At 48.8% G+C, this 12779-nt stretch overlaps 1 protein-coding gene across 1 annotated transcript in view; it reads left to right on the forward strand.

Annotated features, from left to right (window-relative positions):
- Positions 1 to 12779, forward strand: part of DDX31 (DEAD-box helicase 31) — a 73493-nt gene that overhangs the window by 32060 nt on the left and 28654 nt on the right. Inside the window, 3 exon segments of the mRNA XM_060013895.1 lie at positions 5106 to 5156; positions 6695 to 6834; positions 11847 to 11928. Coding sequence (XP_059869878.1) covers positions 5106 to 5156; positions 6695 to 6834; positions 11847 to 11928 — 273 coding nt within the window.

Raw genomic sequence — 12779 nt, forward strand, 5'->3', positions numbered from 1 at the left:
AGGCTCAGAAAAAGCAGAGGTGACTTGCCCGGATTGGTGGCTGCTAAAGTGGTCCTAGAGTCCGGTTCTCCCTGTTCCTGCGCCGGCAAGATTGATCCACTCTCAGAGTAACCTCGGCTGAGACTGGAAAGAAGTGCTTAAGGAAATGGCTGGTGAGGTCCGAGCAGTGGCTGGCTGTGAGGTGCCCCCACCCCAACAGCAGAAGTAGTGGGCGGTGGGAAGGTCGTCAGCCTGGTGTCCTGAGCCGATTGCCCGGCCCGGGTAGGAAAGAACCGTGAGCAGTCCTGGTGGCGGGGGCCGCCGCGCCTCCTAACTCACTGTCTCAGCGTGTTTGTACCCGGAATGGCTTTCCTAACACCGTATGCTAGTTTTGAGATTCATCTGTGTTTCTTAGTTGGATTTACTAAACTGACGAGCATTAAATTTTTTACAAAGCTTATCTGTAAAGCTCAGACAGCCCACTGTGTACCTCTCCCAGTGCAGAGCACTTAAATGAAGTAAGTCATTTCTTAACAAGAGCTTCGCAGATTTAAGAACCCGTCAGTTTTTCTAAAGACAGTGACTGTGGTTAGTGCAGAGAATGCTCTAAATTGTGTTCTCAAAGGCATCGGCTCTGGAACGTCCGCCTTCAGCTTTCAGGGCACCTGGGAGCTGTCAGAAAATACTTCCTGGGTGGTTGACACACTTCTAATACATGAAATGTCTACTTAACGTTTATAAATGCAGCCTCTGGCCACCGTTCAAAGGAGACCCACAAATCCCAGGTGGGATTTAATCAGAGCGAAGGCAGACCAGCCCTGACCTGCCTGCAGTGGTCTTCTGGGTGACTTAGATGATGGTGGGACAGTGTCTTCCTTGAATCCTTCCTCTGACCCTGGAGGATAAGGGTGCGATTGTTTTAATGTGCTTCTTACAGAACTTTTCATAGGATTGTTATTATTTTTTTTAATTTAATTTTTGTGTGTGGTACATGGGCCTCTCACTGCTGTGGCCTCTCCCATTGCGGAGCACAGGCTCTGGACGCGCAGGCTCAGCGGCCGTGGCTCATGGGCCCAGCCGCTCTGCGGCATGCGGGATCTTCCTGGACCGGGGCACGAACCCGTGTCCCCTGCATTGGCAGGCAGACTGTCAACCACTGTGCCACCAGGGAAGCCCAGGGTTATTATTTTTTAAAAACCTTATATACCTATAAATTCTTAGTGATACTGAAAAGCGAGGAGAGAGGAGGAAGAGCCGTCCTTTACAGAAGAATGCCAGTTATAGAAATGGAAGGAACGATAGGCTTAGAAAGCCATCATTTTGTAGACATCAGGGTAACAACTGATACAGACAAGTAGCATCGAATGGTACTAAGACCACTGGGCAAAATGTTCTGGGAAACAGTCTCAAAGTTTCCCTCCTGAGGTTACTCACTCATCGCAAAGGAGAAAGGTACCGTCACAAGGGAGTGAGATGGTGGATGCCACCTGCTCCAGTGACCGAGCACAGCGTCCCCAGCACAGGACAGACACCCTGCCTGTATCCTGAGGTCACGTGCTGGGCGGTACACCCCACCCTGATGTCGTTCTGCCAGAACGCTCCCCCTGAATCTTACTATGAGAAGACAGAAAAGTCCAGATTCTGGGATGTTCCTCAAGACACCTGGACTCTTCAAAAGATTGTTATCCAAAAAATAAATAAAAAGAAGTAAATGTTAAGGGTGGGGATGCAGTTCTACGTTAAGGAAGTCTAGAGGGCTATAATAAAAATAGAATGCAATGATCTAGGCTTCAGTCCTGGGTTAAGAAAGGAACACAGCTATAAAAATTGTCTTAGGTACAAGTGGTGAAATTTGAACGTGGACTGATTGTTATAAAATAAACTTATTTCGTGTGAAGTTTTTAGGTGTGGTAATGGTATTGTGATTTATGTAGAAGAATGTCCTTTTACTTAGAAGACATGTGCTGAAGTATTTAGGGGCAAAATGTCATGATACTTGCAGGTTCCTTTCAGATGGTTGAGAAAAACATGTGTACAGAGAGGAAAAAAGCAGCTGTGCCAGTGTTTAGCAATTGGTGAATCAAGATGAAGGACTGACAAGTGCTCACTGTACTATTCTTCCAGCTTTTCTGTAGGTTTAAATTTTTCTAAATAAAAATGCAGGGTTGTGGGGAGGGGGGAATAATGTGCATTCGTCGTCAAAAGAAAAACAAAGCAAGCAACGCAGGAAACTGCGAAGAGAAAAGTAAAAATTGCCCCAAATCCCCCTACCTCCAGATAACCACAGTTGACAGTTTTGGTGAACCTCCTTCCAGGTGTTGGTTCTCTGCTTATCGATCCATCTGTGCATTTATCCATTAATCCCTCTGTCTACTTAATGTCTTCTGTTTTTGTTACCCTCTCTTTCTTCCTGGATTTTTTGGTGGAAGAAAGACCATTTGTCCTTCAGGACGCTCCACATTGCGTCCCTGTGGTGCTGTTTACCTTGTCCCTGTCGCCCTGCAGTAGGTCTAGGCACTTGTTAGATTCCATTGCTAGGGTTTTGTTTTTGTTTTGGCAAGAATATGTCAGAGGTGATGTTCTGTCTTTCCTACTGCATGACAGCTGGTTATCTTACTTTTTTTTTTTTTTTTTTTTTTTTTTTTTGCGGTATGCGGGCCTCTCACTGCTGTGGCCTCTCCCGTTGCGGAGCACAGGCTCTGGACGCGCAGGCCCAGCGGCCATGGCTCACGGGCCCAGCCGCTCCGCGGCATGTGGGATCTTCCCGGACCGGGGCATGAACCTGTGTCCCCTGCATCGGCAGGCGGACTCTCAACCACTGCGCCACCAGGGAAGCCCTTACTTTTTAATTTTTAATTATGTTGAAACGTGGTCTCAGGGTCAGAATTATAAGGGCCCATTAAAGGAAGTCCAGCTTCCATCCTCATCCCCTCCCCCCATTCTCTTCCTTCCCGTGTAGGTCACTATTTTTTATAAGCTTTGGGGTTTTTCCCTCCATTATTTCTTTTTCAAATATGAGCAGATATATTTGCATTTCCCCCATTTCTTACACAAACGCATACTATTCACACTCAAGACATAGCCTAGATATTCTCCACATCAGTACATAGGAACCTCCGTTCCTTTTGTAGCTGTGTAAAACGCCGTTCTATGGGGTAGGTATTGCTGTGTTTTATTCAACCCGTCTCCTGCTAGACATTGGGGTTACTAACAGACCTGCAATTATAAATAGTGCTGAACTCGGTGGTTTGTGACCACCTAGATGAGTGGGATAGGGAGGGTGGGAGGGAGGGAGACGCAAGAAGGAAGAGATATGGGAACATATGTATATGTATAACTGATTCACTTTGTTATAAAACAGAAACTAACACACCATTGTAAAGCAATTATACTCCAATAAAGATGTTTAAAAATATAAATGAATAAATAAATGAATAGCCTTGTGCACAGATGATTTTAAATTTTTGCCAGGGATGGATTGCTGGGAGATTGCTCAGGGTCAAAGGGCAAGTGCGTGTGTAATTTTGCTGGATATTTACCAAATTCCCCACCATAGAGGGTTGTATTATTTTGCATTCCCACCAGCAGCATACGAGGGACACAGCATCTTTTTTGATAGTGGAACCGTATACTGTAATATGGTCTTGGAAAAGTAAAGCAGACCTGGATTTCAGGGCTAGCTCTGCTTCTTAGCTGTGTGTCTGTTGTAGTTTCTTAGGACAGGGCCGAAAGCAAGCTCGTCACACGAGATGCATTGTGCCGAAGCGCAGCAGTAGAGGGCTGCCGCTCGCTCAGGCACAACAGCGCCGTCTGTCCTGCTGTGGTAGCTTTTATTAAAGCATTATCTAGGTTTACACTTTAAGACTTGTCTTCTTAACATTTCAGAAGTGCCAAAGCAGCGACCTATGTTTTTATTAATTATACAAGCAAGACTTGGCTTTCGTGAGCACCTGCCGTGCTTCGTCCTTGAGCGCAAAAGCAGCACAGAGTTCCCACCATTATTCTGATTATACTGAACTAGCACAAGGAAATCTCCTTGCGTTCCCACCACTCTGATTATACTGAGGACACCTCATGGATCAGTGTCCAAAGCACTCAATGCTTCTTCGCAGGCCCCCGGTTTGCCGGGGGTGGGCGGGGCTCAGAGCAATCAGGACTGTTTGCAGTTCTGGCTTATTCGCCAGCCCCCAGTTTGCTGGGGGTGGGGGGGCTCATGGGTCACGTCTCCTTTCCATGTTCTCAGTTATCCCACTACATGTGTCCCTGGACAAGTTACTTAATCTCTCTGAATCTTGGTTTCCTCTCTATCAAATGGGAGTAATAGTTGTCTGAGGCGTTATTTTTATTTATTTATTTATTTATTTTTTGCGGTACGCGGGCCTCTCACTGTTGTGGCCTCTCTCGTTGCGGAGCACAGGCTTCGGACACGCAGGCTCAATGGCCATGGCTCACGGGCCCAGCCGCTCCACGGCATGTGGGATCTTCCCGGACCGGGGCACGAACCCGCGTCCCCTGTATCAGCAGGCGGACTCTCAACCACTGCGCCACCAGGGGAGCCCCTGAGGTGTTATTTTGACAATGAGTCAAGATAACGCAGGTAAAATGCTCTCCACCCTCTCTGGTGTGTAGTGAGCGCTCAGTACCTGTTGGCTGGGGCTACTCTTGGTGTGACTTGTGCTTGGAGGTGAATGCCAGGTGTACCTTTATTGCCAAAGCCTGGAAGATTCCCATTTTCTAGTCTCTCTGCCAGAATGGCCAGAAACCAGAGAGCAGAGTCTTTGCTCTTGAGCTGGCGACCAGCGGAAAAGAAGAGAAAAAAAATCTCCATTGCTTTTATACTTTTTGTCTGTCTGGTTGATGACTGTCTGATAATGACATAGTTCTCGGGCCTACATGCAGATGATGTTCTTCTAGCGAAGTGGGCTGTGGCCGCCTCGCCTGCGGGTTCTATAGAACTCTCCTCTAAATTGGAATTTTACCCACAGGTGGACGTCAGTGGGTTCCTGAAGGTGTGCACATTCCTGGGGGGTGAGCCCTCAGAGTTTGCATTAGATCATCTAATGGATCCATGACCCCAAAAAGGTTGAGAAACTCTGTCCTAAGCCATATTCTTTTCTGTTTTGAAGGATGTTGCGGCTCGGGGCTTAGATCTCCCTCAAGTCACGTGGATTGTCCAGGTAATGTATTTAAGTTGTTAAGGTGCGAGCTTGAGGCCAGAATGTGTGATCATGAGTAGGTGCGTTGGCTTTAAGTAGAATAATTATTATCACCCTCTTGGGTGTTGCCCTGGTCAGCAGGCAGCAACCAGCCCGATCTGCACAATTCTCCTGGCATCTTTCCTTAACCCAGCCCACCTGACCACTGCAGCACAGCCTGCAGACTGTACAGCCGTGGGAGGGAGGGGCAGGCTCCCCTGCTCACAGACTAATGTGTGTCACACACAGAGTTTTCAGCAAGCTGAAAATAACAGAAATTACCTGGGCCCCTGGGAGGCCTCATCGTGTCCAGAAGGCGATGGCTCAGCTGTCCTGAGAGCTGTGTCCATGCACATTGACCTGCAGGGGGCAATTAAGGCCCTGACAGCATCTTACACATACCTCTAGCCTTAGATGCTTTGCCAGAGGGTAGAGGTGTTAGCGCTAGTCTAGTGGCTTTAGTTTTGTTTTTTCTTTTCCTTAGTCTGCAGAGTGGTATTTTTAAGCCCTTCTGTACGGGGGCCAGGGGACAGGGCCCTGTTTACGTGAGTCACGGTTTATTCACATTTTAGTGGAATTGCATGCCTGTCACTAGCTAGGAATCTCTGCGCACGGCACATGAGGACTTTGCGACTAGAGGCATTGTGTCTTCTTTCCTGCTGTCCATGGAGCAGATTTGAAATAGGAAGGCGAGGATGATTTTAATGTGCAGGAGGCCAGGCACATATAATTGATCATTGAGAGCCTTCTTATAATTGTGGGTATTGATTAGTTTAATATGCCTGGCCTCCCATCATATCCTCGGCCCTCTGGTCTTTGATGCATGTAGTAGCAGCAAAGAAGAAAAGGGCAGAATGAGTACAGGGACAGTTGGTGTTGACGACGATGACGTTATCGCCACAGAGAGCATCGGTTCTGCTGAGTTAGAGCGTTGGCCCTTTGCCGGGTCAGGAACGCTGTCCGTGGGAGCGGAGGCGTTTCCCTGCAGGAAGGGGAACGTGCCTCTCGACTGGCCTGCAGCTCTGCTCCGTTGGGACTGGGTGGCCTGCAGCGAGGCGGTGGAGACCTGAGTCTCTGTACCCTGTGCAGCGTCTTTCGTGGCCTCAGCCCCACTGCCCTGCCTACTGAGGAAGCAGGCCAAGGTCGTGCGGCCATCCTGCGCAAGTTTGCGCCCACCTGCCTGCATTCTCACCTTGCCCAGTCACCTCAGTGAAAAGATGCAAATAGGAAAATGAAGAGACCTGTGGAGAAGTGAAATTAGATAGGAGATACTGGGACGAGAAGACGTCTCGTTTATCTGAAACTTGGCCACTGTTCCTGTTGGCGTGTCGGAGCCTTGTTATTTCCAATGAAGCCAGGAGTTTCAGGGTTGAGTGACTTCTCCTTGTGATTGTGGTAGGGTAACCATAGCACCAGGATTTAATTCTTGGGATACCTGGAGGCAGGTGAGGGGTATTGCACTTCCAATTAATGGCAGTCCCTTGATCTGCGAATGCCTTCATTTTTGTTACCCTTTTTAGTACAACGCTCCGTCTTCACCTGCTGAATACATCCACCGGATTGGGAGAACCGCCCGGATTGGCTGCCATGGGAGCAGCCTGCTCATTTTGGCTCCTTCGGAGGCAGAATATGTCAACTCGTTGGCTTCTCACAAAATCAAGTGAGTCAGAAACACGGGGTTTCGGCTGATCTCACCTAATTAATTTTCTGTCGCCTCTTACAGTGGATGGGCCTTGTAAGCTGACGAGGAGCCATTAACCCTTGTGATCCCTAAGTGAGTCCCAGAATAGCCAGTGGCAAAGACTGAAACCCTTAACGCCATCAGCACATGACAGTTTTCATTGCGTTGCCATTCCAAGGCGTAGAACGATCTGTTGCGCTCTCTCTTTCAGGTAGAGGTCTGTGTTGGCGTTGCTCGTGCTGCGAAATCAGTGTGCACCACCCGCCCAGCCAGCTTCTCAAAGACCTCTCTTAGTCACCATGTTTGTTTCTTGTAATTAATTAACGCTTAGGACCTTTAAAGTTGGAAAAATATAATGCTTTTGATTCTTTACACAACTCCCCCTCCCCCAGGAAAGGAAAACGAGGGAAGAAACCATGAGGGGCGGGTGAATTACGTACCACGTGTTTGTGGCCAGGGCTGTCCAGCTGCTGTCTCGTGTGCACCCAGTCAGATGGCAGCTTCTCACGCCCCCCAGCGTCAAGCCCCCAGTTCCAGCCCTGGGTCGGGGACTCCACAGGGCTCAGCAGCATGGAACCTTCGCCAGGGGCTTCCATCGAACCCCGATCTCCCCGAGGAAAGACAAAGAAAGCAAAGACAGACAGAGGACAGTGGCTCGAGCTGGCCAGGCGTGATTGTGATGAAAGCAGAGGGCATCCACCTGGGCCGCAGAAATGAGTTTGTTTAGTCGTGTTTTCCATAAAATCTAAAGGAACAGGCTCTGAAAGTGGGCTTCTAAAGGCATGCGGTTTCTCACACTGATCTACTTTCACGAATTTCCTCTGCTCAGAGAAAGCACAGCGACGCAGAGAATGTTTTTGGGGGCACAGGAAGAGCTGTGTGGTGCCCAAGGTGGTGGCACGGCACACGCCGGGCACAGGAGCGGCCCGGCTGCTCAGAAGCCACTCGGTGACTTCCCCTGTCCCCAGTCAGACTTCACCACTCTCAACACTCTTCCGAGGTTGCTGGTGTGACCGTTCGTGGAAGGAAGCTTTCTCAGAAAAATGTGCTTCACACCCCTCAGTGTCGGGGGAGGCGAGGACCCGCCCCCGATGAATTCAGGAGGGCAAAAATGCAGATGGCGTGGGTTTTCCTCTTACGTAATTCCCTCATCTTGATACAGCTTGTCAGCTGAAGGAGTGGTTTTTGTTTGTTTCGGGAAGACGTGCATCTCTTACTTGTGAGAGAAAACCTCGTGCAGATCAGCCAGCGCTGCACCAGGAGCTCCGTCTCCAGCTGGACTCTGAGTCCCCGGGGGCCGGAGGCCGCGTCAGACTTCTCACCGCGGCCCTTTCCGAGTCTAGGCGGCTCCCGATCAGGTAGTTACACTCCAGAAATACAGGGGGGTCGAAATGAAAACCTGTCCCAGCGCCGTAGCTTTTTCCCTCTGTCCCGGCGATTCGTGTATGTGTGGAAGGTATTCTCAGAGGTGTGTTGTCCCACAAGAGGAGGGACTCACTGCACCTCGGCAGCCTCTCTCTGCCTCCATGGCTCCCTCCTCCTTCCGTTCTAGACTCACAAGTTCACGTTCTCCCATTCCTCCCCGTCAACAGCGCTCTCTGGTTGGCCTCCTGTGCTCGTTCACTGTGACGTGATCTCCTTGGAGAAACGGGTGCAGACAGTTGCGCAGTCAAAGGGTGATGGTGAGCACAGAGTTGTCAGCATAGATGCCTCCGCCTCTCTCCCTCTCATCATTGTTCTCGAATAAATGCCTTCCAGTTGATTGCTATGGAAGGTTCAAATGTAAGCCTGAAATTGAAAAAGGGAAAATAATAATTAGCACCAACATGAATCATTGGTGAGCTGGGTATATTTTAAAGGTATAAAAAGGACAGCCCTTGGGACTTCCCTGGTGGCATAGTGGTTAAGAATCCGCCTGCCAATGCAGGGGACACAGGTTTGAGCCCTGGGCCGGGAAGATCCCACATGCTGCGGAGCAACTAAGCCCATGTATCACAACTACTGAGCCTGCGCTCTAGAGCCCGCGAGCCACAACGACTGAGCCCGTGCGCCGCAACTACTGAGCCCGTGCGCCTAGAGCCTTTGCTCCGCAACAAGAGAAGCCACCGCAGCGAGAAGCCCGCACACCACAATGAAGAGTAGCCCCCACTCACCGCAACTAGAGAAAGCCTGTGTGCAGCAGCGAAGACCCAATGCAGCCAAAAATAAACAAATTTATTTATTTATTAAAAAAAAAAAGACAGTCCTCCCTTTTGATGATCTTTTCTGGAAAAAGAGCCCGCAGCATTCATGGGAAATTCAGCATAAGGTTCACAGTCAGGAGAGAACTCAGTGATGCCAGAGACTTGGGGAGGAAGTTCAGAAGGATGAAGACTGGGAAATACCGCAAGGAAGAGATTTGGGTCTTACGTGCTGTAAGAATGTCCTTACAGGGGGTGTAAGAACATTCAGTTAAGGGGCAGAGAGTTCTGTAGGAGTCCAGCCTCACTGGTTTCTGCCCTGAAAATTCACCTATTGAAGTGCCTGGTCCTGAACCACTGGCTGCTTCACCGGCGAGACGTAGTCAACCCGAGTGATGATCAGATCTGTCGCTGCGATACTGCTGTGCGTTACACGTGCTGATTTCTGTTGGAGGAAGGGCTGTATGTTGGGGATCTATATAGAAACTGTTTCTTTGACTTAATAACAAAAACTAAATCTAATAAGAACTAATTAAAAAGCATGCCATGGAAAGAGGCAGACTTGAAGATTCTTGGAATACAAAAGATACACGTCTAAATATCGAAAACAGGAGGAAGACGTGTGTGCCTGTTCGGTGCCTAAGAACCTGAGAGCCCGGCGGCGGGCTGCTGGGACGGCTGATGAATTACAGAGAAGATCAGGAAGGCAGGCGGAGGCTCTCAGCAGCAAGGGCCGTCGCAGGAAACCGCCGCCCGCCCCCAAACCCCCAGCGCGTGGAGCTCGCCCTGACAGTTTCATTGAGCAGGGCTAGAGACAGGTGCCCCGGGCCGCTTCGCCTCTGTCTGAATGCCCAGAACTTTGTCTCTGCAGCCTTCCGACTTCTTGGTGTTTGCTGGCTTCTTCACTTTTTCCCACTTCTCCTTTAAACGTGTTTCTAATGAAAGTCATCATTGGTTTATTAAAATGTAAATGCTTCCTCGAAATGTGTTATTTCTTAGAGCAGGCGTAAGTTAGTTCCTTGACTCTCTTTAGCTGTCTCTCTTCATAGTGAGGTGGGATGGTTCAGGTGTGTTGATAGAACCATGCATAAGAGAGTAGATGTGCTCTGTTCCTCGGAAGCAGCGGTTTCTTAGACTCGGAGGAAAAGGCCCTTTTCACCTGTAAATCACTCCAGTTCAGTCCCATCTCCTGTTCACTTAGGGTAGATGGTCCCCCAACATTGTCATACGGACACATACAGCCTACGAGCCTGCCCTGGCTGAAGGTCAACATTTGAGGAAACTGTGCCTTTCTGTGGCATATTTAGTTCTTTGTGTCCCTGGCTGCAAATGCCATTATACCTGTTTTCTTTCTCCCCACTTCAGGATCTGACCCCACGTTCTTACGTCGCTTTTACTTTTGTATTTCTTCTTTTTTTTTTTTTCCTCAAGAAAAGAAGGGATGAATGGAGGCAGGTCAGCTAGAAAAAGGAGAAGGCAGGGCTGGGCTCTGATTCTTACCTTCCTTCAGCTTTCCAGGCATAAATGAGATGCAAATTCAGTAGCCGTAACATTTCTCTCCCATATGAAAAACAGATTTTCCAGGAAGCCGCGAACGTCCCCCCACCCCCACCCCCCGCCCAACTCCTACACTCTTGGTACGTACTCTGCATTCTCTGGTCGACTCTGTAAAAATATTTTCTGAATCCACGTGGCTGTGAGCTGGCAGCGAAGAAAGAACGGTGAGGGCTGGGGGCTGGGGGTGTACGGGGAAGCAGTGACACAGCTCAGGCAGATCATGTCACAGACATGACATGTTCATTCGTAGCTTTGTCAGGGTCACCTTTGGGGGAAAGTCACCTTTGTCTTCTCCCACAGAAGAGGCTGCCATTCATGTTTTAATTTGCTGTTACATTTAGGAAAAAAAAAAACAAAACCCAACAACATACAAGAAAATCATTTATCTTTTTATGATCTGTTTTTCTCCCCCAGAGCTCCTCCTTCCCCCTTCCTCTCTCCCTGGGGAGTGTGTTTCCCTCCTCGCCTCTAACACAGGACTCTGCCGCGTGCCCTTCCTGGGGCGAAGGCTGGGGCCTTCCAGAGCCGTGGGGGACGGTGGGCTGTCCAGACTCCCCTGCCAGGCAGCTTGGAGTGTCTTATTCTGGCTGCTGACGGCTTCTGTTCACAAGGGAAGCCTAAGTTCTGGTTTCGGCCGTTCGCATGTGACTCTAGATCATTTGGTCCTCACCCCTGAATAATTAAGAGACTGGAGCAGCAAAGATCCCTCAGTGTAGATTAGGAGAGAGTTCTGGTGCCAAGATGGGCGATGGGCGTTGGCCGCCTGTTTACCTTCACTCAGGTGTTTGGTTAAGCCCCACAGTTCAGGGTCTTCAGCCACCTCCTTCCTTTAAGTATGAAACTAAAGGGACTGTCGGAAATGTTTCTTTAGTTCGTCTTCTCAAGGCACGGTCATCTGTCTATGAGCAGGCCTATTTATTTAGTGTTCCAGATTTACTAAGAAATAATGACATGATCCCTATAGAGGAAATTCTAAATAAATGTATAAATAAATGTATAAATTCTAAATAAATGTAAATGTATCAGGCAGGAAGGAAATTGTTGGGAATATTACCCTGTCTGTCCCTTTAATATCATAGAGGGCCCCTTCCTTCCAAATTCCTAAAGGTTTGGGAAAACATTCCCTTTCCCTGACCAAGTGTTGCTTCTCCTTTATATCGAATTAGCCTGATGAGAGGCCAGTTCTATGCATCAAGATTCCAAATGTTTTTGAAAGAACCGAAGGTTTACCTCGATGTGCCCTTCCTTTTACAGTGTTTCTGAGATAAAGATGGAAGATATTTTGTCTGTTCTGACACGGGATGATTGTTTTAAAGGGAGACGATGGGGAAGCCAGGTGAGTTTTATTATGTATCGCGCTTGCTGCTAACAGACGTGACGCATTTCCTGATTTGGGGAAGCAGTGATTCTGAGTATGGGGCAGTTACTGCCTCTGTCAAGTAAAACGTGTATTTTAAGGACCATGAACATTAGGTGAGGCCTCATCTTGATGGTGTTTTTTCTGTCTTTGCTCCTGGACATGTTTGCTGGGCTCATCCAGTTAATGGGCTCCAGTCCATCCTGCGCGTCTGCCAGGCGGCAGCGAGCTCCCCAGAAAGGAGGTCTCATCCCAGGCCAGAATGAGTCTGGAGGCAGCGTTACACACTCAGCCCTGGTGGTTCCCCTCCAGATCGTCAACAAGGACACCTGGCTAGACCCGTCCACCCAGGAAAGCATGGAAAAAATAAATAGCTCGGAATCTCCATTCGGACACACTTAGGCCATCCATTTTTTAACGTTCGCTATACACAGAGGAAGAGTGACGTTGAGATCATTAAGAAGAAAAATTTTTATTATCCGCGCAGTTCCACATGGAGATCCTGAGCAGTTGCAGACAGCCCGGGATCCTTTCCTGCTCCTTTTCCGAGACTTCCCCCCTGCGCGGAATCACTGCCCCGCCTCCGCCCCCACTCTACCGCGTTACTCATTGTATCACATGTACTTGTCAATGTGTGTGTAATGATGTTGCTGGGCGTAATTTCGTCCATGAAATTTTAATTATTTGGATATTTTTCTTTTCTGATGCCTGAGGATAGACTGGAAAGTCAGAGCCAAATAGACCGAGTTTAAGAGTTTCTTCTGTGCATTAGGACGTGTCTTTATGTGGATCAATATTCTCCCTGAGGCAGGGACTCCATCTGGCTGACC

The sequence above is a fragment of the Delphinus delphis genome, chromosome 6, assembly GCF_949987515.2.
Source record: "Delphinus delphis chromosome 6, mDelDel1.2, whole genome shotgun sequence".
In the NCBI taxonomy this organism is placed as follows: Eukaryota; Metazoa; Chordata; class Mammalia; order Artiodactyla; family Delphinidae; genus Delphinus; species Delphinus delphis.